Source organism: Chamaea fasciata, unplaced genomic scaffold, assembly GCF_029207755.1.
Source record: "Chamaea fasciata isolate MVZ Bird 193981 ecotype frontalis unplaced genomic scaffold, bChaFas1.0.hap1 SCAF_2, whole genome shotgun sequence".
Taxonomy (NCBI): domain Eukaryota; kingdom Metazoa; phylum Chordata; class Aves; order Passeriformes; family Sylviidae; genus Chamaea; species Chamaea fasciata.
This window is the reverse complement of record NW_027094087.1, coordinates 100,891,516-100,918,211: the sequence shown is the minus strand read 5'-3', so window position 1 is coordinate 100,918,211 and position 26,696 is coordinate 100,891,516. Positions and strand designations below refer to the sequence as shown.

Here is a 26,696-nt window from a genome sequence, read left to right as displayed (position 1 = left end):
CCTACCTTTAATAAGAAAGGCTCCTCCTTTTATTTTTGTTGGGATGGGGTTTCCATAATCATGCTACTTCCCCTAGAAGTTGTTTCAACAGCTCTCTCCTTTGCTGTTGATGAGCAATGTGTCTCCTTTCGCTACTCACCCCTTCTCTCAACCATATTTGTGAACAGGTAGCTATGATCTCCTTCCATAACATGTCTTAGGAGGCACATGTACATGGAGAGGTGATGAGATAGAGACAGTTTTCTTTATAAAGATCAGATGGATGGATGAATGCTTCTAAAGACAGAGGCTTTCTATTGATGCCATCTTGCTATAATTTTTTTTTATTTTACTGTGACTCACAGATTTCCTTTAGAATTGTTTACCTTTGGAAACTAGGACTGCAGAGAATGTAGAAATGCCATAACATGCTTTTGTGAGGGATTTGCTTCTGTGCATTGCTGAGGGAATGAAGCTGGAAAGACTAAAATACCCTAGAGAAGAGAACCCAGACATTAAATCACAACACTCAGGCCAGGACCTGCAGAAGGACAGGTGTCCCGAACTGTCTTGTTGGGGTTGTCAAGGATGGGAATCTGGAGATGAGTTGAAGATTTCATTAGCTAAAAGACCCACCCTGCAGAAAATAGGATGAAGCGGTTACTGTCAACTAGCAGAGTGAAATGGAACCTGGCTATGGCACTGGAGCTGTAATTTTGACACCAACACCGAATCTGATCTGCCACGGCGTTGATATGAGAACATCAAACATAGACAAATCAATATGTGATTAGGTCTCCATCATTTTACATCCATGGAACAAACTAACATTTCTATTAAGTGATTTTCAGTGATATGTGAAAGTCAGAAATGAGAAAGGCTTTTTCTCAACAGATAATTTCTTCATCCTGCTCAGAGAAGCAAGGCTAAGCTCAGTATAGAGCTGATGGAATGATTGCTCTAAGTGGCCATATTGATAGACCTCTGTTGGGGCCAGGAATCAATAAGGAATAGGATGCATGTGGTGGGTTGAGTGCTGGCCAAATGTTAGCAAGATACCAGAAAGCCAGCAAAATATGAAAGAGAATAGGATGAAGATTTAAGGTGGACTCATATGCCTGAGCTAAAAAATGCACTGCAAAAAGAAATAAAAGCAAGAGTAGCAAAGGTGTGAACATGTAGATAATTCAAGCAATCCCTGAGCTCAGGAACTGAAAGAAAACCCAAAGAGAATCTGTAGAAAAAATGGTGGGAGAATACCAGTTCATGTTATTTATAATCAATAAAAGGTAATTTACATTTTGATTTTGTTGTTGTTGTTTAGAAAATAAACAAACAAAGCAAGCAACCTCTTTTTTTTGTGCAGCAAGACTTTAGGCAGATTTTTTTAAAAAAGAGGAAGAGTAGCAAATACAAGTGGACAAATGGGGTACACATTCTTCTTCACCTTGTAGAATAAGCAAACCCATCATATCACTTTCCAGAAATGTTAAACGCCTCTAGGGGGAGATTCCTTTAGGCAACACGGGGAAAACTGAAAATCCTGAAGCAATTTTGGTTCTAGTGAACTGAACCCAATTGAAACATAAAAGTTAACACCCTTTAAGCAAAAAGCTGTATCAGATACTGTCCTGCAGTTAACGAGCAGGGTCTTAATGACATCCTGAAAAAGTAAATCTTCGGAATAAATGTGTTGAAATCTGAGCCAGTTTAAAAGTAAATTCATGCTTCAGTGTGGTTTTCATAAAATTTAAGCATCAGAACAAGGTTCAAAATATAATAAAAATTATATTTCCTAAAACAAAAAATACATGAAATACAGTAGTCTCAAACCTATTTGATCTCATCTGTACTCAGAAGTTCTGGATAACCGATTCTGTCCAGGTCAAACATTGAAGTTTGAAGCACAGTGATTCTACTCATGGTAAAATCATAAATAATGCCACATACATCTGTCATTTTGTCAATCTGCTCTTTAAAACTGAGCTAAATATATATATATACACACACATATATCCCACCAAAAGATATTACCTTTTTTTCCTTCTGCTTCAGCAATACCGAGATTTTTTGTACATAAGTACCTTTAGGAGATTCTTTTTTTTTAAGAGAAAGCAACCCCTGAGGGGCGCAGCTCTGCAGAACAGGTGCTCCAATTCTCTCTGGGGCGCTGGAGCTCAGGAGCTGCAATGCACTTGCTCTCCACCTATTTATACAGCTTCCCGAGGGGAAATTTCTTGAATGCTGCTCTTCAGAAACAGTCAGGGGGAAATGCTGCTTTCATCGTCCAGCCTGATGTGAAAGCTCATGGCTGCAGCCCTCCAGCTGTGCTGTTTCCGTGTTGAAGAGCTGTTTTGTCACCATGCCTCCTGAATCTCAGGCAGAGGAAGGGATGGGCTGAAGTTATCTGCCTCGCATCTGAAGTCACATGATCTCTTTTGGCCTTTCTGCTGTGTTGAGGCAATGATTTGCATTTTAGCAGATCTAGCACACCAGAAAAAAACAGAAGGCTGTCCAGGTTATTTGGTTATCTGACGTGACTGGCATGGTTATGAAAGCCCTTAAGGAAAGAAATACTGAATTTACTACAAGGCATTTCACCTGCATGCAAGTGATATAAGTGCCCTCCAAATCACTCAGTCAAACCCAGATAATGGCACAAGTATGAAACACTCAGATCTTGTGTTGGGAAGCACTGTGCTGATGCCTTCATTTCTTCATACATGCCAATGTTCTCCCCATAAATGTGTGACTGGAATTCCGGGGGCTCAGTTCATGTTTTGGCTCATCTTTGTGACTGCTGGGGAGGGACTGGAGAAGCTGAGAACACGGCAGCCTTGCTGCAGTCAGAAAGCCATGATTTGAAATCAAATCTTGACCCCCAGCAGCATGTCCCACAGCTCTGACCCAACTCCTGGCCATGCCGACCCTCAGGAACTGCACAGGATGCCCAGGGAAGGGGCAGAGCCATCATGGTGATTTGTTACTGCCCACTGCTCACACAACAGCCCCTGAGGAATCTGCTCCACTGGCAGTGTATGGATAGCACAGAGACGCGAACATACTCCCTGCCAAACCACTGGAAACTAGGAGGTGTCTGTAGAAGCATGATAGTGTCATATCACCACTACAGCCTTGGGCCCAGTCCTCATCAGCACATTATGCTCATCAGGCCACCTTTGCCCCACTCCAAAAGCCAGGGAGGTGTCGCTTGCTGCTGTGCAGTGATGGAACAGAGCACGGCAGCCATTTCTGTGGGGTCAGGGCAGGGCCTGCGGGAATGAAGAGGACACAGGCCATAAAGCTGTGTGAAATGAGCTGGGAGAAAGCTCCATGTGCACATGCACAGGGTGAAGATCACTGCGCCCTTGCTCTGAAGCCTCTCCAGGTGATGGAGCCCCACCAGGACTGGATAGAAACAAAAAGATTTCTGAGAATAGAGACAAAGTAATATCTTCATCCTCCTGCCCCTCCCCAAAGGTCTAATAATACCACAACATGCTATTTTCAGAAATTTTTTGCCATCAGTGTGGTGACAGTTCTGAAGGCATCAACCATCCTTCTGAAGGACAGAGTGATCAAATTCCCTTTTGAAACAGACTTTTATTAAGGTGCAAAAGATATTTAAAATGCCAAACCAGCAAAGCAGAAGGCATTTGATTGACTGAGCTAGTCCTCTGAGATTCTGGAGTCCCAGACACAAGCTTCCACTTTCAAAGTTGTTCCTGTCCTGCGAGACAAGACAGTAAATGGAAAGCATACCAAGCACAATTACTCTGCATGACCCAGAACAGTTTTGATGTTTGTTTTTTCTGGCAGGATGCACTCTCCCTGATCTGAGTTACAGCGGCTAATCTTTTATGTATGATCACACTGCTCTGCCAAAATGCATGCAAGCAAAAATACATCACAACCTCTTTCCACTGCACTCTTGGGATACACATTATTTATAAACATTTACTGTACCTGATAAGCTCATCTATATTGGCATTTACCAAGATCTCTGCAAAACAAGAGGTTTGCTCCAATTTCCAATAAATCCATCAGAAACATCTCATCCAAGATCAGTAGGAGAGGGATAACCTTAGCAGTTAGGTTCTTTAGGACATGTTTTCTGTCTCAGTGATCTGACATGACCAAGCAGCCTGATAGAGTCAGTGTTGCTGGACTGAGCCACCTCTCCAGTTACTTGTGGGGATCACAATAACATGCAACTTGAGGAAACACGAATGTCCTTTCCAAATTAACCTTTCCTGTTCAAGTCCAGGGAGACAACACCATTTTCCTTTCTACAAAGGGCAAAGAGAACCCCATCAACAAGGTCACACATACAACTGCTTTTTTGCTCAGCAGTCATGTATCACACACACTCTTAATATGCTGAATAGACTTTTCGCATCAACAGCTGCAACAGAAAGTAGGCCAGAAAATCTTGACAATATATGATTGAGCAGTCTAGCATGACAAGAAAAAACCCAGTGATGGTGCTAGTGTAGAAATCAGGGCATCCCTCTAAAAGCAGCCCTTCTTGATGTAATAGCACATAGTCTGTTTTCCAAATACTTTGGAAACATTAACCTCCCAAGCAAGTCTTCATGCAGGCATTCCACATACATAATTCAAATTCTGCTTCAGGCTTATTTCTCAGAAGCACCCACTACAAAGTGATGTAACTGATATTTTTCAAAAAGGATGACGATAATCATAGTTGAAGGGGAATGTGCTCCTTCTAAGCTCTGACCATGGTTTCCCTCTTGCCCTACCAAGCTTGAAGAAGTATTTTTATATGACCCAGCAAAGTATTTTAAAGTACTAGCCAGGGGAAAAATCCCTGACTGAGAAACTTGGATGGCAAATCAAAGAAAAAAAACCCAAACAAACACCAAACAAACAAACAAACAAAAAAAAAAAAAAAAAAAAAAAAAAAACAAACCCCAACAAAACTAATACAAAAATATGAAGAGAGAAATTAATGTCCAGAACAAATTTAAACTCTGACTCAGTCAGTGAGATGACAGAAATCTGTGCTCACACATTAGAAGTAGGTTAATTTGTGTGAACACAAAAAGAAATGTCCCCCCACTGACAATTCTGGGTGAGAAGGTGAATAAAAGACATCAAAACTAGCATCCTTGGCAAAAAGCACACCAAATCAGAAATATGAAAAAAAGGCAGTGGTAGGGCCTCAAAGCTCCCAAAGACCAAGAAACTAGACCAGAACACTATGAAACAACCAGGATACTCTCTGTGAAAAATGAGAACAATTTTTTTAAAAGAAAGTTTCCCAAATTATCAGATGAATGCAGATTATTCTGGGAAGCAATGACTAATGACCTAATTTGCACAACTCAGTCTCCCTGACGCTAGCTTCAACCTCCACTTGCAGCTTATAGAAATGATAGCTATCTATCTACAGCACTCAGGGTTTGACAGATCTTAGTAAAGCAGTATGAGGAGAAAGGAATGGGCATAAGAATTGCCTAACAAAAGCTTGATGTGCATTTTGTTGGTCTGGTGAGCCAGAAGCTCCGCACACAGTGCAAACCCTACATCCTGATGCCTCAGGCCTACCAGACTGTGCCAAAGGGGTAAAGCCTCTAAATGAGGCTCTCCAGGACAAATCAGGCTCTCCAGGTCAGGAGAGCACACAGATTTGACTCACACACTAATGATCAGTGTGTAAAAGGATTTGAAAAATGTTTTAAATTGTTTTTAAAATAATGGAATCTACCAACTACTAAGTGCAACCACATACGTGGTAAGGGGTCATCAAGTCTTTGGAAATAATCATCTTCATCTCTATTTTCATCTAATACTTGTTAAACTAATTTTAATGAAAAAAGGACAACATTTTCTACTTAGAGTAAACAAATCTGCTGCTTCAGCAAAATATTATTAATTTCAAAAGTCATGTCAACTATGCTATTTAGCTACAAACAATACACTGTTTGGCTTACAAGCACCACACTTCTGAACTCTCCCAAACTTACCTTTATATTCCAAATAATAACTTCTGTTTGTAGCTTTTCCCTTGCAAACACAGTACAGGTGCCTTATTTTGTGATCCTACAAGCCACTCCCTTTGAGATGTGAGGCGAAGTGCAGTATGGTGAGGACTGAGGTAGAGCAAGTAGTGCCAAACAGCGGGTAAAGCACAGCAGAGGGAAGACGGCAATTACTGTGGGGTGTGAGGGGTGACAAGGTCCATGGATGGATGGGTGGATGGATGGGTGTGGTGGGTGGGTGGATGGATGGATGGATGGATGGATGGATGGATGGATACCCAAAACTCACGGAGGTGTTTCCCGCACAGGCCCCCGGCCCGAGCGGGGCCTGAGGCGGTGGGCGAGCGCGGGGCGCCCCCTGCCGGCGGCGCGGACCGCAGCGTGAGCCGCCCCCGGGCTCCTCACACGGGAGGGAAGCTGTCCGTCCTCTCCGGGGGTCGGGAAGAGCCGGGCGCTGCCGCCTCTCACTGCCTCATGTTCTTCAAACAGCCGCCTGTACCGAGGAAATCACCTACACGTCCCTCCCCCGCTAAGAAGAGAGGTAAAGCGCCCCGCAGTAAGCAGCGAGGCGCTTCCCATGGCCGGTTTAGAGGAAATCCGCGCAGCCGGGCTCCCCCGGAGCAGCGGCGGTGTTGCTGCAGCTCTCCCGGAGCTCAGCCCGCCCTTCCCACACTTGGGCCAACCTAACGTGACACTCCAGCCCAGCTCTGGGGGAACAGAGCGGCCGAGCTTATCTCAGGAGCAGTGGGATGCGCAGGAAGGCTGCCAGCCCTTCCCGAAGCGGGGTTAGTGGCAATGGCGTTGGGAGCTGAATGCAAAGATTTACCGAACACGTTCCGTGGGCTCAGTGCTTGCAGGGGAAGGGAGCGCTCCCCTGTACCATGGCCCGCACCGCCCAGGGTCGTTACCCACTCCTGTGCGCCGTGTGCGGCCGGGCAGAGCGGGGCCCCGCGCTGCCCCAACACACCGCGGCACAGGAGCCTTACCTGGACCTGATTTACCCCCGTCACGCCCCTCTGTAGTTATCAGAAGGGCTGAAAACGCATTAGGGTAATTTTTAATTACTACACTTGATTTTAATCAACCAGCAATTAAAGAGAAAATACCAGATTTCCCTCCTCAGCCAGGGAGGGAGGCGCGGTCAGATCTCGTCAATAGGGGCATTACAGCGCGAGGAGGTGAGTGTGGCGGTTCCATAGTGTAGTGGTTATCACGTCTGCTTTACACGCAGAAGGTCCTGGGTTCGAGCCCCAGTGGAACCAGCGCCAAAATAGTCTTTTTCTTTCCTCGGCTCACGCTGAGGTTTTCATGATTTCTTTTACCGCGATGAGTTTCGGTTTAGCTGCTTCGCCCACAAGACGGGGAACCTCATAAGCAGTTACGGAAGGCGCGGGCCCTGCGTGCGGCAGGGGCGGAGCACTGTTTCCAGGGAAGCGGAAAGGCGCCTCAAGTGGGAGACCCTGTCACACGGGATCCCTTCCACGGGCTGCAGCCTTGCCTGGGAGCGCCCGCCTGCAAGAGGAGCCTTTCCCTGCCAGCGCAGGAGGGGAATCCCCACCTTACCATGGTCCGTCGGAGGGGTAACCGAGGAGACCACAGAGAGCAGAGGGGAGAAGCAGCAGCCCGTCCCTCCTCCCAAGCGGAGCGGAACAAAGGCAGTGGCGAAGTCTGCAGCCCCATGCATCCCCAAGGAATCTTACCGGGATAGACTGGAGCATGGGTCCTTTCATCTCTGTTTGGAGAGGTGTTTGAGCGCTGGGGAAAGCCCGGCGGTTTTCACAGCACACAGCTAGCAAGCACAGTTAACTGCATTCTTGTTTTTCCCTGAAGTGTGCATATCGTATTTATTAACTGGGAAAGAAAAAGCCATCTCAGCTTGCCTCGGAGCAGTTTAACTTTTGAATTATAACATGTTGTCTCATTTTGCACATGCAACGCTTTAGAAAAGGGTAACCTCTGGGCATGGCTGCTGGCACGGCATGTCTGTGCGTGGGAGCCCTGCCGAGTGCTGGGGCTAAGACGTCTCTGCCGGAGGAGGAGAATAGTCCCTAAGCTCCACTGACCCGGAGTCAGCTCTTGAGTATCTTTGAAGGATGAGAGTGGGAAGGTGTGATTTACCTATCTTAAAGATTAAAGAGAAAACATTGGCTTAACTTACTTTAATCAGAGACTTATGAAGAAACTTACCTTAATCATCATCATATTGAGAAAACTATTAATCTTTGTCAGTGCTTGGACTCGCTAAAAAAACACTCTGGGGTATGGGCAAGCTGCAGTTAGAGATTGCAGATGGAGATTGCATACCAATGCAAGGATACCTGGGCCAGGTTGCAAAAGCTTTTCTGGGTGGAAAGCAGCCGTACATCCCACAGTGAGACCTGGCAGGCTAAAGCTGTAACGTTAATTCCATACAGATACTAAGGGCCTGTGCAGAAGTACTCAGGTCTGGCCTCCCTCTGCCTGTTTGCTCAGCAGTGTGTGCGCAGCCCACAGGAGGTGAAGCCAAAGCAATGTGGTCCCCATCTGGGGTAAGCTGTCTTCCTCAGACTGGCTGCTCCCAGGATACAGGCTCAAAGCTGAGTCAGACACAGCTAGACTTTTCCTAATGTGGTATATGCAAGCCTTTGGTGTAGGTACATCCCATCTAATAGGGATGGTGATTCCATGATGGCTATCCTGCCGTCAACAGCCACAGCACCCCCAAGTGCATGAGTCACAGGGGATGGGCCTGGGCCTAGTGGCCAGCACTGGGTCTGCCTCATGTTTTCTTACATTTAGGAAAAAATCTCCTTTTCAGAAGATGACTTAAGATCACGCTTCAGACTTGTAGAAAGAATGTTTTATTCTGAGAGCCATATCTTAAATGTGTGTGTAGTCTGCTGCAGCTCCGTCCATTAGAAGGGGATACAGCTCCTGACTCAGGCTCTAAAAACATCAACAGTCTTGCCCTTTCTGCACATCAGTGTCCTGCTTCTGAGAGATGTCCGTGGTTCACACAAACATGTATAAATGTGTTTTTTCTACATTTTCTTACTGTGCTAGAACAGAAGTGTGCCAGTCACACATTGCTGCTGAGACACTGCTCGTCGTGTGTGTTCCGCTTCCAGACACATGGATCTGTGCGTGCTGCTCCGATTGAGCCGTCTGGCACTCTGACTTGGGGAGAAACATGACACTGCTACGTGGAGTTGCACTTCTCTCTCACACGAGTACCTTTGCCTCCTGCTTCCCCTCCGAGGCCACACACACATGCTGCCAGTCAGACTAAAAGCATCTCCACCGTGCAGGGTGATCTCTGTGTTTTTTCCCACAATCTGGCAGAAGAAAACACACCAAGATTCCTGAGGGCTATGAAAACATAGCCAAATGTTTTAGGGCCAATGGGACATGAGCTAGAGCTGGAGAAAACATATGGATAAAAGAGCCCAGGCAGTTCCTCTTTTACATAGCAGTGGGAATGTTACCAAACTGTCTTAATTTGGGCCATTTTTACTAGTCTCAGTTTGGTTCTGCAATCAATGCCAAATTAATCTCTATCCTTTTTGAAATGGTATTTTTCTTTTTTATACAGGGCAAATGTAGCAATTTCTGGTGCTGTGTTATGTACTGGCCTTTTTTTTTTTTTCTTTTTCTTCTGTACCTGAAAATATTTCTGTGCTTGCTAGGAATTAACTAGTTGATTCATTTAGCAATGCTGTCTGCAGTGGCAGCGTGGTTTTGCTGTTTACAGTTATTAAAATTAAGGACTATCAACACCATTAGACATAGATTGTCTGAACGGCATGTTATTTATATAGAGACTTTAATGCTCTTCTAATCTTCATGTGAAACAGTTTGGTTTTTTGAATGCTACAGACAATTTTTTAAACAAAAGCTGCCGTTCCTTCTGTGTGGAGGTAGTTTTATAACTGGGCAGCCACCAGTCTTAAGAGTATCCCTTTGGACAAAATATTCTTTGATAAGAGCTGTGCTATTTCTGAACACGTTCCCTGAGCTACTGTGCATTTCTTACACAAAATCAAAATGTGAAGGGTGGGGTTGACCATAAACCAAGCTAATTTAAAACTGCATGTGGTGATGGGAGAGAATTTGGTTTTGTTTTTCTTTAAAACATGGTAGGTGATTTCTCTTTGTGTGAGTAGCTCTCCTTCCCTGTGACCTGTCCTTACAAGACCATAAGGTGAGAGGCTGAAGCTTAGGCCTGGTTTTCCAAGAGATATGTGGATGAAGGTATTTCAGGATTTTTAAGCTGGGATTTTCAAACCCATGAGATTTAGATACCAACTGCTCATCAGTGCAGAGGGAATAGATAGGGAATAGTGTCTTCAACAGCTCTGGAAGTCTCTGTCTCTGTGGCAGTCCATTTTAGACTGAACAAGATAAAGAGGATACCGTGTAGAGCATGAAGGGAGAAGCTGCTCTGCAGCAGATGCGCAGAGCCTGCCCTGGTACCCTTAATGGGTCTCATATTTCTTTACTTCCTGGCTGGACTTTCTGGTGGGTCCCACTGCCCCAAGATGGGAAGAGCATATGAGCATGAGGCCTCTGGCAAAAAAATCAGGAGCAGCCCCCTGCCCTTAGAAAAATGACCCCCTTCCTGGTGCCTGGGATGAGCTGCCCCACCTGCTCGCCCTACCATGCTTTGATTTTCCCCCAGTGTTTGGGGTGAGATGGCCCTGGTCCATGAAGCAGAATGGCCATATCTCTGCCTGTGGCACGTGTCCGTGCCACAGGGGTCTGCCTGTGACAGCCCTCCTCTCCATGTAGGTAGGGTGAAGTGGGAAAATTGTTGGGCTGAGGAGGCTAAACTCCTTGAGGCTGAGCAAAGCAGTGAGCCCCCCTGGCAGGAGACTCTTCTCATCCATGTCACATATCCTGGTGAGTCTGGGATGTGTTGATGCTGGAGGTGTGACTGCAGTGGGATTGCTGTGGGATGACAGCAAATTTACAGGGCATTCCAAATTTGTGGGTATCCAAAAGCAAGTGAGATAAATCCTGTCCAGGGGGCTGTTTTTGAAAAGCCATCATCCTTGTTTGCACAGCATTTTTGAATGAATATAAACCAGAAGAGTAGAGCCACGACTGGCTTAACTCAACAGCAGCCTATGCAGTCTAAGCAGTGCCTTAATCTATTCCCAGTGCATAAAATCTGAGATCTCTTGAAACAAAGCAAGCTGCTTCTGAAGCAATTGCTTTCAAAAACCTCCATTAAAAATTCACTGCTAATTTCACATAATCAACAGAGATTGGAGGAACAGGTGCAAGATCCCCTGGAATCGCTAGCAGTCTGTTTTTGTCTTGAATCAGTCATTCTAAAATCAAATCTTTGATGTAGGCTAGTTGAGAGAATACTGCAGGTAGATCTGTTAGCAAAGAGAGGTTTACATTTTTGGTTAGAGATTTTTGCAGCCTAGCAAGTAAACAACTGAAAAATGCTGGGCTTTTTTTATCTACTAATTGCAGTTTTCAGCCCTGTGCAATTAGGTGACTGGAAGAGCAGTAAGGCCAGGGCAGATTTCTACACACAACTATTGCTAGGAAAGACATTGCTAGCGTTGAGGTATATATTTGGGGTGGAAGATAATGAATACATGCTATATACAACAGACAATATATACTATACATCTTCTACAAGCATTAGGCATCTGCATTTCTGTAGGGTGAGTATATGTGGTTTATATATAGGTATATCCTGGTTTATTTGAACATATGTCTGCATGTACAATCAGATTCACACTCAGAGTATCAGTACCTCAGTACCTGTGTCCTTTGAAAAACTGTTACAGATGGCACAGCCCCTAGGATGGAGTTTGACAGTAACAATTGTGTGGTTGGCTTGATGGTGCTTGATAAAATCATGGGAATGGAGGAGAGTAAGGTGCTTAGGCAGCGCTTAGGTTAATCTCATGCCTTCCCATCAAGCCAAGCAGCACACTAAGGAGCTATTCACAACAGAGGAAGGAAAAGATGCAGTTCAAGATGGGGAGCGTCCTGCTGTCTCTTCTTTTCTGGTACAAAGGTACGCACTTTGCCTCCTGAGAGGCGCTTTCAGTTATCCTTCTTTGTGTTCCCTGTTTCAGCCACACTTTCTTCTGCCAGGGGCTGTGGGGTACAGAGCAAGCTCTTCTCTACATTCTCATGGAAACATCATAATTCGGGGGAAGGCAAAATGTGGAGGAGATGTGTAATTTATGTACATGAGGGAGCAGCATTCTTACAGCTCTATGAATATTCAGTAGTAAAACTCTGTTTCAAAAAAAAAATAATTGCAGTGTAAAAAAATTGCCATATAATTTGTCAAAATATGAATTTGCAAAGAAAATTGTAGTGCAGCTGAGCCAGTGTGTAGATAATAATGCTGATTTGAAAAATGAGGTACAGTATAACATGAAAGAATGGTTCTTCATTAATCAAAACTCCTGATTAATCAAAAACTGATCATTTTCTCTAGCAGCAAGACCTTGCTGATGAAGATTGCCTTTTTTAAAAAGGCCTTTCAAGGTATTTTGGCCTGGAAAAGACTTCCAAAGATATTTTTGGAACAAAAAGCAATTCATAAGTCTAGAAAATGGGAAAGGTATTTACCAATTTTGAGGCTTTCTCATATTCATTTTTCAGAAAACAAAAGTAGGTAAGAAGGAGCTAGAAGGAGCCAGAAAATTTAGGGTCATAATCTTCTTCTATTTTAATTTACGCAACTGTGGAGAACAAGGAGATAATTTCCTGGTTCATATTTAAATTTCTGGCTTCATCAAAGCCAATGGTAAAGCTACTTTTTTCTTAAATGAGGCTGAGGGTTGCTCTTGGTAAGTGGTGGGCAGTGTCTACCGACATGAATGTGTGAATCAAGTATGATCTGTCAGGGTGAGGAACAGATTAATCAGACAGTCCAGCTTTTCTCCTGTGGGTGTTGAATTCCCAGTGTTTTTGTATGTCTGTTTTTTTCTATCTTTCTCTGTTTCCATTGAATAATTTGCTCTACCAAATTTCATGGGTAGGAAAATAAGTGCTCCTCAACTAGCCATGCCTTCATTTCATCTTGTTATGTTTGGCTGTACCCAGCTCTGCCTAATTAATAGGTCTTTCTTTTAATCTCCCAGCAAATATTTGTACGTTCTCCTTGTACCTTATCTCTTCACTCTCCTTTGTTTCACTTCAGAAGGTTACTGGTGCCTGAGCTTCTAGGAAGAGTGTTTTTTATACAGACTCCAGCATTTTTTCCCCTATGGGTGGCATAATTGCAATTAGTCCTTGGAATAAGTTCATCTACCTTGCTCTGAATTCCAGACACAGTTTGCTTTTAATAGACACCCACACATCAGGATATTTTTGGAGAGCTTGCAGTGAAAAATGGGTTGCAAGATCACTTTCCAGGCATCACTCCTTCGGTATTTAATTTATTTTCGTAATTTATTGTATTTCTTAATTTACTGGCTTTCTCTGCCTCGCGGTCTAAGTGTTCTCTTGAGGATAAAAAGAGAGCAGCCCAGGTTTCCCCTCACACTGCTGCCTCTCCCAGCAGGAAGGTGCCGCCAGGTCAGCCCTGGGAGCTACGTGCACTGATGCCATGATAAGCTGCTTAGCTTATTTTCCCTGGCAGAGCAAGTGGCTTAGAGGAGCACCCGCGCCTTGGCCGGGCTTGTGTTCGCTGGGGACACGGCACAGCGGCGGCAGCAGCAGCATATGGTGCAGCAGGAGGGCTCCTGCCGCCAGAGCCGCGGCAGCTGCCGGGCCCCCGCAGGTGGCCAGGGGTGACACGGACGCGCCCGCCCCGCGCTGCTCCGGCCGCGCTCGCTGCACCTGCAGGGACAAGCACACCTCAGCGATTCAAGACAGGCCATTTCTCTTTTTTCACCTGTTTTTTTTTTAGCTTTGAAAAAAAAAAAAAAATCAAGAGCCCCCCTCCATCACCCCCCCCCCCCCAAAAAAAAAAAAAAAAATTAAAGGCGAAAACATGCCTTTGGATCACAGTAAATAACATATTTAGTAGTGCTGCCCTTTGGCGTAATCAGTGCATCTAATGAAATTACTATGCAGGCAATGTTCTGCGTAGTTCCAAGCAGGAGGGAACAAACATGTCAATAAGGTCAGAAAATGCCGAACGTTTCTAAGGAGTGCTTTGGGAAAAAAGACAATTAATTACACATCTCTTAAGAAAAAAAGGAGGAAAGGTAGATTTGTGGGGGTTTTTTCAAATTAATTTTGCTTTTTTCAAATATTGTCACAACATTTTAAAAATAGTGGAAACATTATGAAAAAAGAGAAATTACGAATTATGGATTTATTAATTAAACAGATGCAATTGTGATTACCTCAGTATGTTTTTTATTGCCTTCAAATAAATACCAGTAAATATTAAATGAACAACAATACAAAAGAATGAAAAGGAAAACCTAATGAAAATCATTCAAATAAAGAAAATGAAACAGAAATTAAAATAATACAACTGTGAAGAATCCCCCACGAAACTAGGGAGGAAAAGAACAGCCAATTAAAAGCCTGAGAGAGAAGCTTAACACGAAGCATGAGACCTCCCCTTTGCAGCTTGATGTCCTCTTGCCCTCATTTTCTGGCTCTGACCGAGGCTGCCAGCGATCAGCAGAGATCAGTGCTCGCAGGCTGATGTGTGCCGGGGTGGTGGTGCCCTGCTGGCTGCTGCTGGGGCCACAATGTCATCTACAGGAGAAATAATCTACCGCCCACAGTCTACAGGAGAAACAGGCTGAGCATTTGGCCCAGTGTGACTTTAGGTGTTGGATGGGCACCCTGCTTTCACCAGACCAGCCTGGCTTCCCGTTGTCTTTGGGTGGACACAGATCTGCACTGTCCTGGAGGTCTCTGCCTGCTGGCACAGCTCCCACGGGCCATTTAAAGCCCACGCTTTTTAGAAATAGAGGTGCTGTTTGCACAACACACGGCTCCATGGAGCCTGCCTAGCATGGCCATGGAAAAAGCCCCGGGGGAAAATCAACAAAGGCAATCACGAAGCGTGTGGGCAGGGGGGCTGTGCTTGCCAAGGGGACCTGGGGACCGGCCACAGCTGCAGCAGGGACCCCTGGGACCATTGCCTCTGGCACAGGGGCAAGGAGAGATGGGGAGAATGCTACAAATGTGGCAGCTTCCCGAAATGCACCTTCTTCCAGAGGCTGGTGCAACCTGATGTGAGTCACCTCAGTCGCCTGGCACGACTTTCAGGGCTGGGATGTAAAAATAGCCTAAGTTAATAATACAGCAAGATACAAACTAGCACCCAATGGGCACAGAGGCACTGCAATGCTTTTTTCAGTGTCTCAACCCTCTGTATTGCTTAGAGGATGTTACCTAACTCTGCTTCCTGATGCTACCTAATGTGGGGCTCAGGGAAAAGAGAGCCTTTCAGAAAGCATGATAAAACCAGTGCCACCCATTCCAGCCATGCTTTTCGGGTTTGTGACCTTTTGGAGCTTTTCTGCAGTTCCAGTCGTATTTTTGGGGGGTTTCAGATGTTTTCCTTTCTCCTACCCCATAGCCCACAGGTCCAGAAGGGAAGCAGGTGACTATCTGCAAAAGGAGCCACTGTGCCCAGGACTGCTTGTTGTGCACTGCTGCATCATGGAGGCATTGCTCTCCACTGGTAGGAGAGAAAGTAATTTTACCTCTCTGAGCACTGTTAAACTGAGATGTTGCTTACAGAGATGAGACAAAAAAATCAACTATTTTTTAGCTGAAGCTTCTAGGACACCAGTATAATAAAGTAAATAAATAAAGAGATTAACATTTTCCACATAGTTTTCCTGCAATGATCAAGTTTATGTGAACTTACTCCAGTAAATTGAACAACTGACATTTATTCTGTGTTATATTTTATTTCTTTCTTTTCATATTTAAAATGTGCTTTCTCATACTTGTATATCTGTCATTAATTCCTACACTAAAAGATGACTTGCTGCTGTGACTTTATGGTCAGGATAGTGAATGTGATTCCTCAGGGCTACTGTATTGTTCAGAGCCTTTGGCAGTGTTACTTCTGCCCACACTTGTCTTCCTCCTTTCTTTCTCTTGTTTAACCACATTCCTAATGATTACAATTTTTCTGAGAAACACAGCTACCTGTTCCTGTCATTAAAATGCCAGCAGCTGAGTTTCCATGCTATTGATTGCCCCTTTTCCCAAGTAGCCCTAAGCTGTGGCTGCTGCTTTATCCAACTTCCATCTCAGGACACCCCATCCTGGCACCCCAGGGCTACCTCTGCCAGCTCTTTTCTTTCTGCCCCAAACCTGGACCAGTTCCTGGAGTATCATTCCCCTTCATCCTGCTCAGCAGCAAGTGCCAAGTGGAGACATCTCAGGACCTGGGCTCCAGCCCAACCTCACCGGCACAGGTTCCCTGGAACAAAATCATCCCCTGGATCTTGTCCCAAGCGCTGGTCCCTAAATCCTGTGCTGTGGGATAGCATTTGTGCATGGCAGTGTTCTGGACACACCACACTGCAGGTGGGATGAAGGGACAGGAAAGGTGTATGCCTTATCTCCCTGCCTCTTGCAAACCCAGATAATAATTTATTTCACTGAACTGATGATTTGCTGAAAGTCCGGGGGGGGCTGTAAATAGAGCTCTTTCCTTTTTAATGTTTTGGGGTTTTTGTCAGTCCTGTGCTTTTAAAACAACAGCCCCTGGCAGCCACGCAGGCCTTATGACTCTCCCTTGAATTGCAGCAATTCGTTCTGTCTGACCTGCAATTACCATTTATCTTTGTAACCTTCCTTGAAGGCAAACATGCTCGCTATGAAAGCATGCTGCCCATCACATTTTTAGACTATTGGCAGCCAGCTTTCCTCTTCATTTCCTTTGTAGGACAGGGTCTGTCACAGCTGTAAACACACCAATATGTCAATTACTATGTTTTGTGGCCAACTGCAGGCAAGGGCATCTTTCATTTGCTTGCCTCTCCCAGGGCCAGGGGTTATCAGGCTACACTGCCCAGGCAGGGCATTTGGCCACCCACTGCTATGCTTACCCCATGCCAAGCCTGCTGCTCCCCTGTACCGTAGTTGGATGGCTGAGCCCCTTGTGGGAGGGAGCCCTCAGCAGTTCACCTCTCCTGGCTGGAAAAGGGGAAGCTGAACTCCTGTTTGAGGTGTTTAAATCAGCAAGTTATGCAGTGAGGAGTGGAGGTGCCCAGCCCAACTGTGACAGCCAGAGGGGCAGCATGCCAGCACCTGTGCCCTGGCACTGCCTTTGCACCACTGTGTGCTGTGGGACTGACCTAATAAAACATTGCATTGAAAAAAGGAGGTTTGTGCCTGAAATTCACACCCTTTCTAGATTTGCAGTGGTGTCCCCTGGCAGATGAGGCTAAAAGCTCTCAAAGCCACTCTCGAAGCTCAGGAGCAGGCACCACTGGCTGAATGCAGCCACCCACAAAATGCTGGGTCACCTGGGGAAGAGGATTTATTCCTGGTGCTTGAATTGTTGCTAACATACATCCACCCACCTGAAATCTATTCATTTTTTGCCTGTTGTTTCATTCACAGCTGTTGAGTTTCCAGCTGCATGTGTCAAGGGCATATTAAGTTTGGATCTTGGCTTTCAAAGGGAGGGAGTCAGGAGGTCTATTGAAGGGCTCAGCATGGTCACAAAACAATATCCTACACCATCCTGGTAACTCACATCCCCTTTCCCCACCCCAGGCATGCAGTGGCTCAAGAACAGGCCTTACCACACTACAGTCATGGAACATAACTTCCTTAGGTTAATGGCTGGACTTGATGATCCAGAAGAAGCCTTTTCAGCCCCTTTTCCAGGCTAAAGTACATTAAACCACCGTAAGAAAAACCCAAAAACCCACAAAAGTTTTCTCCACAAAAATCAGTTTTCTAAACATGAAAATAAAGTGGTTAAGCAGATGGAAGGAGGCAAGGCTGCAGCCCTGTGAGCCAGGGACTGCTGGGCAATGGGAACACATAGCAGGCTGTGATGGCTGGGGGACCACCCCAGATGTCAGGAAAAGGAAGCCCTTGCAGCTGGCGGTCCTGGAGCAGGGCGCCTGTCCTGCTGGGAAAGGACACCACTCTGTGGGCCAGGGTGGCAGAAGAGACACCTGCCAGCCTGGGTGTCATGCCCCAGATACCAATGCCTCTCCAGCATTGGCATCAAACAGCACAGGGCAGGCAGGAGAGGCAGGCACTGCATTACTTATATTGGCAAAGATGGTCCGGTTTTGGTAAGTGATAAAATCCTGATTTCTCTTGTATTGACAGACAGCATTAACTTAAATCACCTTCATACAAGTTTAAGTCAAACCTCTTTGCCCCACGTGGCACAGCACAGGGGTGGCTTTGGGTTTGCCCCTCTTCCTTAGTTTTCTGATTGCAAAATGGGGTCCCAGGGCTTGCCTTGGTAATTTTGTGCTGGGAAAGCTGTAGTGCAATGCTGTGTGGGGCCCCCAGTCTACACTTTCCAAGATGTCCGGAGATGTACAAGCATGTTTTCCTCCTGATCATGCTGGGCTCTGGGTGATCCCTCCCTCCCTCTTGGGCCTGACTAGAAGCCACAATTTTTTTATTGTAGATTGGCATTTAATTCTCCTGCCAGGGCCAGTGCTGTGGGTTAATGTGGTAAGTTTCTGATGCCAGAAATGCTACTCTGGGACAATGAAGCACAGGAGACAATCCCTGTGCTAGAGAGAGGAATTTAAAAAAAATCTTTATAATTTTGATTTTGGAGGTTTTTCTTTTAGACTCTTGATACATTTGGACTCATTTTCACACCCAAGGAGAAGTTGCATTTCAGTAATAAACAGAGCTTTGTATATAGTTTATATTTCAGCTGATTATAATCGCTCTGTGTTTGTGAGTCTTTTGAGATGGAACTTGCTATAGTAATGTAAGATGTAAATTCCCAGCATTAGTTGGAGCTTCCTAGGCTCAGCAAAGTGGCACTGTATGAATGAATAAATCATAACTAGATTTCAGTGAATAATTCAGAGTCTAATTCATTTGGTGAAAAAATTGTCTTTTCGTATTCACAAAACCTCTGGGGATGGCAGGTTTCTCATGGCTCCTGCTTTTACCTGCTCAATCACTTTTTCCTTACTGACTTGTAGATTCCCTACATCTTTGAAAACCTGATGTTTGACATTGGACTTGTGTTGATGAGTTATCAGCAGTCATGGGATTATTTTTTTATTATTTTATTTTCATAGCTGTTTGGGAGATATTCTACCAGTCTAAAAGCTATTAACATACTCTGCTTTGGACTTAAGCAAGAAGAGCCTTTTCATTAAGGAAAAAGCCTCATAAAAAATCCATTGCTCAGTAAAAGGCAGGAGATAAAACAGGTCAGATGTTGCAAAAATAGCGTCTCTTCCTCCTTAGCCACAATTACTGGTTTTCCCTAAGAAAGAAAAAAGGGAATCTCATCTGTAAAACAGATTAGGAAGGCCTATTTACATTTCTTTTTTCTTCATCACATCCAGAGGGAGTGATCTCAGGCCAAGAACCTTGTGAGGTGCCCTATGTCCTCCAAAGACACTTGGGATCTGCAGCGGCACCAGGCTAGGATTTCACCCTTGAAGTTCATCGGCTTAAATGTTTTAAGGGGAAGATGTGACAGGGAAAGTGTGGAGCAGAAGGACAGAAAAAATGGATATGGGCAAAATTAGCTGTAAAGCAGACTGAGGGGTCCACCATGTGTTTTGCCTCAGGGTGATTGAGGTGTATCTGATCAGGAAGAAGAGATGCCAAAGGTGTCTGAAGGAAAACCCAGTGGAGGAGTAGCACAGACGTGAGCACATGCAGTGCCCTGCTCCTGCCCATGTTCTCCTGCCTTCTCCTAGCAATCAGCTTGTGGAAATGTGGTAGATTCATCAGTCCTTCCTCTATTTACTTGTCTCTATCTCAAGAGTAAATGTTGATTGTATTTCCTGATGTTTGCCTACAGCATCTTTGTTTCTGATTTCTCTCTCTCTCTCCTTGCCTCCACGCCCACTGCCCAGCTGTGATGGCCCTCTCCCCAGGAGAGGTAAGTCTCTCTGGATAGTTCAGCTGCCAGGTAAATGTTTGGGGTCTGACACTGCCCAGACCTGGTGCCTTGGGGCAGAAGGAGGGATGGCACCTGGGCCTTCAAGCTCAGGCACATGCTCTGACTTCTGAATCCAAAGGGATCCAGGTTGTTCTGTGCTTCATGCTAAGGTGGCAACAGGAAAGTGGCTCAGACAAGGTGCAGCAGTCCAGACAGGCACAAGCATTTGTCTAAGGTTCAGAATTCAGATTTGGCCTTGTGACACTATTGTTGATGACTATGTTGATTTATCACTTGTTTTTTACCTTTCCTTTAGGATGAGAGACTGGAGCTGTGGCACAGCAAGGCTTGCAAATGTGATTGCCAAGGAGGCCCTAATTCAGTGTGGTCCAGCGAGACTAACGGCTTAGAGTGCATGCCAGGTAATGGAGGGAGCCTTGAGCTGTGTTTGTCGGGTGCCCTTTGGGAACTTCCCCTTTGCACCTGGCATTGCAGAGCTGGCACATTCCAAATCCAGCTGCTGATGGGGCTGGTGGAGCTGAACCACTGTGAGGTGAGGGGATGACCCTGCACCATCAGGCAGAGGCAGCCCCCCTGCCTGGGGAGGTCACCTAGGGTGGCCCATGCTGGTCAGTGACAGTGGGCATTTGTCTCTCTCCCCCTGGAGCTCTTGCTGCTGGTGCTGCCAGAAACTGGCTGGAGCAGCTACTGCCATATGTAGGATTTGCTGCAGGAAACCTTTTGTACCACGTAGGCTCATTCTCCCTTGCTGCAGTTTAGCCTGTGACATCTTCTAGACTCTCCAGGGATCAAGAAAAACAGTTTATTCTTTCTTTGCAGAATGGGAAGGGAAGGGAAGGGAAGGGAAGGGAAGGGAAGGGAAGGGAAGGGAAGGGAAGGGAAGGGAAGGGAAGGGAAGGGAAGGGAAGGGAAGGGAAGGGAAGGGAAGGGAAGGGAAGGGAAGGGAAGGGAAGGGAAGGGAAGGGAAGGGAAGGGAAGGGAAGGGAAGGGAAGGGAAGGGAAGGGAAGGGAAGGGAAGGGAAGGGAAGGGAAGGGAAGGGAAGGTGGCCGGTTTGGTTGATTTGTCCATGGCCAAGGAACATGTGGGCAAGGAGTGGTACTGGGTTTCCTGGCCAGGCCAGGTATGAGGGGGTGTTTCTCACATTTACATTATGTAGCTGAGTAATGAAGACAGTTCCCTTGTTCTCCTGAATGAGGAACATTTCCACTGTATCTCCCAGCTGTCACTGTCCCCAGAGAGGGGCTTTGCATTCCCCTTGCCCAGCCCAGCCCAGCCAATGTGGTGTGGTCTGGCATTCCTTGCTGCCCCCAGACAGTTTGCAAAGCAGCCATGCAGAGCTGGCATGGCCAAAGGGAGCAGCTACCCTCACAAACACTGCATGACTTTTCTGTGGCTTGGCAGTAACAGCGTTCAGTGGTTCAAGTGCTTTGGCTGGGCAGGCACCAGGCGTCTGTTTCGGCAGGTCCCTGTGCATGGCACAAACGGACTCACCAGAAGGTGACCTGCTAATTGCATTACGGTTGTGTGGTCTGCGGATTAGTGTTGCTAAAAGTAAAGTTGGGTGGTGTTTGAGATAAGCCTGACAAATAGTAAACACACAGGGCCACACTCTTGCACAAGGGAAGCAAGGCTTTTAACATGGTGGAAAAGCATGATGTTTCCATGCCTGGAGGAAGGCGGGACAGTGGCTATATGTTTTCATGGGGAAAAACATGTTAATGAGGTTCCAGCTGAGCAAGATATGTTAATGAGATATTGATGCATGCAATATTGACCTAGTATGGCTTGCTAATGAGACATTGACCACATGGCTGCAGTGCTGGGGAGTTGCACTGGGGAGGCCACAAGTCATGCCAGGTTCTGGGCATCCACTGATGCTCCCCATATGTTGATTGTTTTTAACACGAGGCACCACGGTGGTTGCTCACGCATGGATAAGGCAAGGAAACCTCTTGCCCACGAGTGAAGCTGCACAGAGTTTTGCTTGCTCCTTTATTGCTGAGACCCATGAAACAGACTACACTGAAGTGGAGAAAGAGACAAAATTACCTTTGGGGACTCCAGAGGTTCCACAGGCTGCAAATCAGAAAATGCTGCCCATGTTTGACTATAAATGATTGCCTAGGCAATCCCTATGTGACACTTGAATGCCTTCATTCTGTGTAGCCTGATACGCAATGATAGCCTGCTCACATAGAAAAAAGATGATAACAAAAAGACCTGCAACTAGGTCCAGGTAGCATGAAGGTGCTCAGCATCACTGAAGCCTTGCCTTCCAGAGCACTGTGTGGTGACCCACCACAGAAAGTTTTAATGATGAATGAGTGTTTCTTTCTCCAGTAGTTTTGGAGCCAGTGGTAGTCGTGTTGAATTTCTCATTATTGCAGAAGACAGTTGTGGGGGCAGGATTGTTACCCTGAACATCTGCAGTCAAAAACTGAGATGGGAATCCCTGAGCCCTCAGCAGGGCTGAGCATGACACCTCACTGGCACCAGAGCACCTGCAAGTTTTCCACAAGGGAAGGCCACCTCCAGACACAAAGATGGTTCCCATGGCAGAAAATGCTTGTGGAGGGATAACCCAGAGCTAGTTCAGCAATTCTGCCATGCAAGCAGAGCCATAAATCAAGACAGCCCTTGGAGAGGCAGAAGGAGGTAAAGCCCAGGAAGAAAAGAAGTGCCCAGCATTACTCAAGAACCAGGCAAAAGCTGATAGCCTGGAGGCTGGATCCAGGTTGATGCATCCAGTCAGGCTCTTCTTCCACATGCTTATAAAAGGGAGATTCAGACTGCAACATCTGAATAAAGCCTTTCCCCCAAAATTTTGCTGTCAGAACAAGTCTAGTAAGTTTGAGAGAGAAAGATGATCTAGAAATTAACACAAGTGAAGGTTAGAAATGAAGACCCTATGGTCCCAGGGGAGGTTATGGTCTGGGGTAAGAGCATTCCCAGCATCCTAATCAGGAGAAGAGAGAGCAATGAAAGCCCAGGAGGTGTTCACAGTATGTGTGCAAACACACCTAGAAAACAGAGCCACTTCTGTCCGTTAAGTGTTTTTTCCCTTGTTCTGCAGAGTGTCCCTACCACAAGCCCCTGGGCTTTGAGTCTGGTGCCGTCTCCCCAGACCAGATCAGCTGCTCCAACCCTGAGCAGTACACGGGCTGGTACTCCTCCTGGACAGCCAGCAAGGCCCGCCTCAACGGCCAAGGCTTTGGGTGAGTTCAAAAATGCCTCCCTGAGGAGTCCTGGGGGCTGTGGGTGTGGGGCTGGGGATCCCTGGCCATGTGGGGGCAGGAGGCTCGGCCTGGGAGGGCACGGTGGAGGACAGAGCGGGGCTGGTGGTGTCCCCCCAGGTGTGCGTGGCTCTCCAAGTACCAGGACACTGCCCAGTGGCTGCAGATCGACCTGAAGGAGGTGAAGGTGATTTCGGGGATCCTGACACAAGGGCGCTGTGACGCTGACGAGTGGATGACCAAGTACAGTGTACAGTACCGCACCGACGAAAACCTCAACTGGGTGTACTACAAGGACCAAACCGGGAACAACCGGGTCAGTGACCTTTGCTCTTTGGCCCCTGGTGGAAGGGTGGCATGTTCGGTGACAACAGGTCTCAGAGGAAGGTGCATCTAAAGGGGGATCCTGTGGGAGCGGCAGGGTGGATGGGTCTTGGTGCTCACTCTGCGTCAGGAAGCAGCACAGAGAGGGGCCAGTCCCCCTGAGGTGAGAGTGTGTCATGCTGACCAGTGCAGAAGGACAAAATGCATTACTTATATTTTCTAAAGGTCATACTGGAGTCCAGATTAAGCTCAGAGGCATTAGCTGGCATTGCAGAGGAGGCAGCATCTCCATGACAAAACCCCTTTCTGAGCTGTGGCCTCACAGCCCCAGCCATGCTTCAGCACTGCATGGGGACTTCTTTTATTGCCATGTCCAGGGATAGTGCGTGATCCCGGTGCAGAAAAACTCCTCACACCAAATCTGCAACTAGTTAAGTCATAACCCACCAAACCATTCTCATGCTGCACTTCTTACTGGTTGATTTGAAACAAAAAATTGCACTGGGGAGATACTACAGAGTGGCCTCTGATCCTTGTGCAATCCAGCTGGGCTGGGAGATGTCACAGCTGCTGCCTCCCAGATATCCTCAATGCCCATCTGTGGGAATGGCCCTGTTCTAGCATAGGAGGCTCTGCTGGCTTTGCTGAAGTTCCTGCAGCTCTGGGGAGATGCTGAGCTTTCCCAAAAAAACAGGTCATGGTAGCAGATGTGACAACCAGGCCAAGGAATGGGGAAAGGGCCCTCAAATATATTTTTTCATCTATATTGGCTTGTGTAGGAGCCTGGCTCATGAACTTCAAAGAGCCAGTCAACCATGCTCATTCCAAACAAGCAGTGCCTTGGTACAGGAAGGCAAATGAGAGAGAATGGGATGAGAATGGGATAAGATTTTCTGGTCTAGCCATAAAAAGTGCAGGACAGATGGGGGAAATGGCCTACTTAGAAAACTGCATCAGTGTGACAAAATTTGTCTACGTCTGGCTAATCTTAAAATCTTTTGAGGGTGGAGGGGAAGGGGCCTCCTCCTCTGCTCTCCACCGGCACCCCAAACTCATGGGACAGGACTTCCAGCTCCCTAACCCCCCACCCCTCCTTTCACAGGTTTTCTATGGCAACTCTGACCGCTCGTCCTCGGTGCAGAACCTGCTGCGGCCGCCCATCGTGGCGCGCTACATCCGCCTGATCCCGCTGGGCTGGCATGTGCGCATCGCCATCCGCATGGAGCTCCTCGAGTGCCTGGGCAAGTGCGGCTGAGCCCGGAGGGGCTCCCTGGGTGTCTGCCCGCCTGTCCTGCCTCGCCCCGCCGCCTCTCCTGCCGTGTAAACGCCCAGCCTGCAAAGGGAAGGGCTGGCTTGAATAAAATGTTACTTCACCCCGTGCCTGGTGATACAGCTGATGGGGAGTTGTGGGACACACGCTGGGGAAGAGGAAGGTTCGGGGCTTGGATCCTGTGAGATGCAGTGCTTCTGGCCCTGGGTGTTAGGTTGGGGAAACGGTCATCACTATGTGCTGTGAACACTGAAATACATACAGATGGGGTCCAAAGGCAGGGCTTGGATTAGCAGGTAAATGCCAGGACAGACACCTCACCCTCATGCCCCGAGCCGGATCGGGGCCAGGTCTGGCCTGTCCCTGGTACAAAGGCCCCCATCTGAATGTCACACTCTCAAATCACCTCATGTTTGCTTGTGTCAGGAACCTTCAGGCCTGAGCTGGTTTTGGGACAGACATTGGTGCCTTGAGCACCAGGTGAACAAACCCTCTCTGCATCCTCTCTGTTTTTGCACTGACACATTTTGGGGACCCCAGCACTTTGCTCTCTGTGGGTGTTTGGGCACAGATACAGGGACTCACTCTTCTTAATTGTTTGATCTCCATGGCCCAACCTCCAGTGCGTGTTTAGCACCCAAGGAATTTGGGGCATGCTGATGATGGACCCATCTTGCTGGGATGACAGCCCAATTACTAAGGTTCATGACCCTGCCTCAGCCCAGGAGCCGATGCCCAACACAGTCTAGGTGGGAACTGCAGCCCCCCCAGCTCCCATGAGGGAGGGTTGTGGGGAGCTCTTGAGGGATGGCTTTGGTTTGCCTTCCCACACACCTCTAGAACAAACCTGGCAGGCACCATCGGCCTTTTCCCTGTTTTCTAACAATCTATGCATCCATCCCAAAGATTCACAGCATCAGAACTTGAATGGTCTCAGGGAAGAGAGGAGGGGCATAAAGGCTGTGCCACTGAGGCAGCCTGTCTGCCCCTCCTGTCCTCACCTTATTCCTGTGGGCACAGAGGTGAATGCTCGCTGTGCAGGGCGGGAGTACAGATAAGACTAAAAACAAATGAGGTGTGACCAAACACATGAGAAAAGCCTTTGGATGGCTGTGCAATTCATCACATTCATTTGTGAGAGCAGATGTTTCTGCCTTGTTTTATTCCTGTATGTAGAGACAAATAATAGCTGTCAGGGAAATAAACTCTTCTGGCAAGTCTGAAAGCTGCTCCGCTAACCAACAGTATGAAGTCTACAGAGATGTAGAAAAGACCAATTCCCATCTGCTGAGATGATTGCTATACACCAGCACTCCCTTGCTTCCCTCCCACCTCCTCATCCATGGGTAGGATTTTTGCCTATCCACAAACTGGTCTAGGGACACATTTTCTTAGTAAGAAATCACTGGGTGGTTCTCGTAATGCTGAACAGTCAAGGCAAGCTCTATTGAGAAGATCCACGGAGCTTGAGGCACTTCCTCAGCAGCCAAGCTGTGGGACCAGCATGGTATAGCAGCCTCCCTGGAGGCACTGCACACGCAGCACCAGGGACACAAGGGCTCCCCAGCAGCCATCACAGCTCGTCTTGCTAACACCAACACTGAAAGCTGAAGCATTTCCAGGCCCTGGATGCAGTTTGCAACATGTTAACACACAGCTCTCCCAGCCCTAAAAGTGCCACAGGCAGCTCTGCTCCGTGTCCTGATGGATGGTAATGGGGGAAGGAGCCTTGGTGCTGATGTTTTCCTGCATGACTGGGGAGTGGAGGGGTGGCTGCGAGGGGCAGAAGGATGAATGGGGCACAGGGATATTTGTATCACCCCAAAGCAGTTAAGCTTGACTGTAGCTAGTCAGAGCCTTG

At 46.9% G+C, this 26,696-nt stretch overlaps 2 protein-coding genes and 1 non-coding gene across 5 annotated transcripts in view; 2 read left to right on the top strand and 1 right to left on the bottom strand.

The window, feature by feature from the left end:
- Positions 1-5,982, bottom strand: part of PPEF1 (protein phosphatase with EF-hand domain 1) — a 38,395-nt gene extending 32,413 nt beyond the window's left edge. The window contains exon 1 of one of the 2 annotated variants that reach the window (XM_066176901.1): positions 5,970-5,982. The gene's annotated coding sequence lies outside the window, so the exon portion shown is untranslated. Of the gene's footprint in view, positions 1-2,013; positions 2,118-5,969 lie in introns of those variants that run through there. The other variant, XM_066176900.1, reaches the window with a different exon arrangement.
- Positions 5,983-7,173: 1,191 nt separating this feature from the next.
- TRNAV-UAC (transfer RNA valine (anticodon UAC)) lies at positions 7,174-7,246 on the top strand. The gene has a single exon. It is a non-coding gene; the product is annotated as a tRNA-Val (tRNA).
- A 4,690-nt stretch (positions 7,247-11,936) lies between these two features.
- RS1 (retinoschisin 1) lies at positions 11,937-24,820 on the top strand. 2 transcript variants are annotated; one of them, XM_066177509.1, is made up of 7 exons: positions 11,937-12,003; positions 19,511-19,519; positions 19,961-19,986; positions 20,303-20,408; positions 23,082-23,223; positions 23,362-23,557; positions 24,668-24,820. In XM_066177509.1, the coding sequence occupies exons 1-7, from the start codon at positions 11,952-11,954 to the stop codon at positions 24,818-24,820; spliced, it is 684 nt and encodes a 227-aa protein (XP_066033606.1). In that variant the 5' UTR covers positions 11,937-11,951. The 2 variants fall into 2 exon arrangements, with proteins under 2 accessions (XP_066033606.1, XP_066033605.1); XM_066177508.1 differs by lacking the exon at positions 19,511-19,519 and having other exon boundaries at positions 11,952-12,003.
- The last annotated feature ends 1,876 nt before the right edge of the window (positions 24,821-26,696 follow it).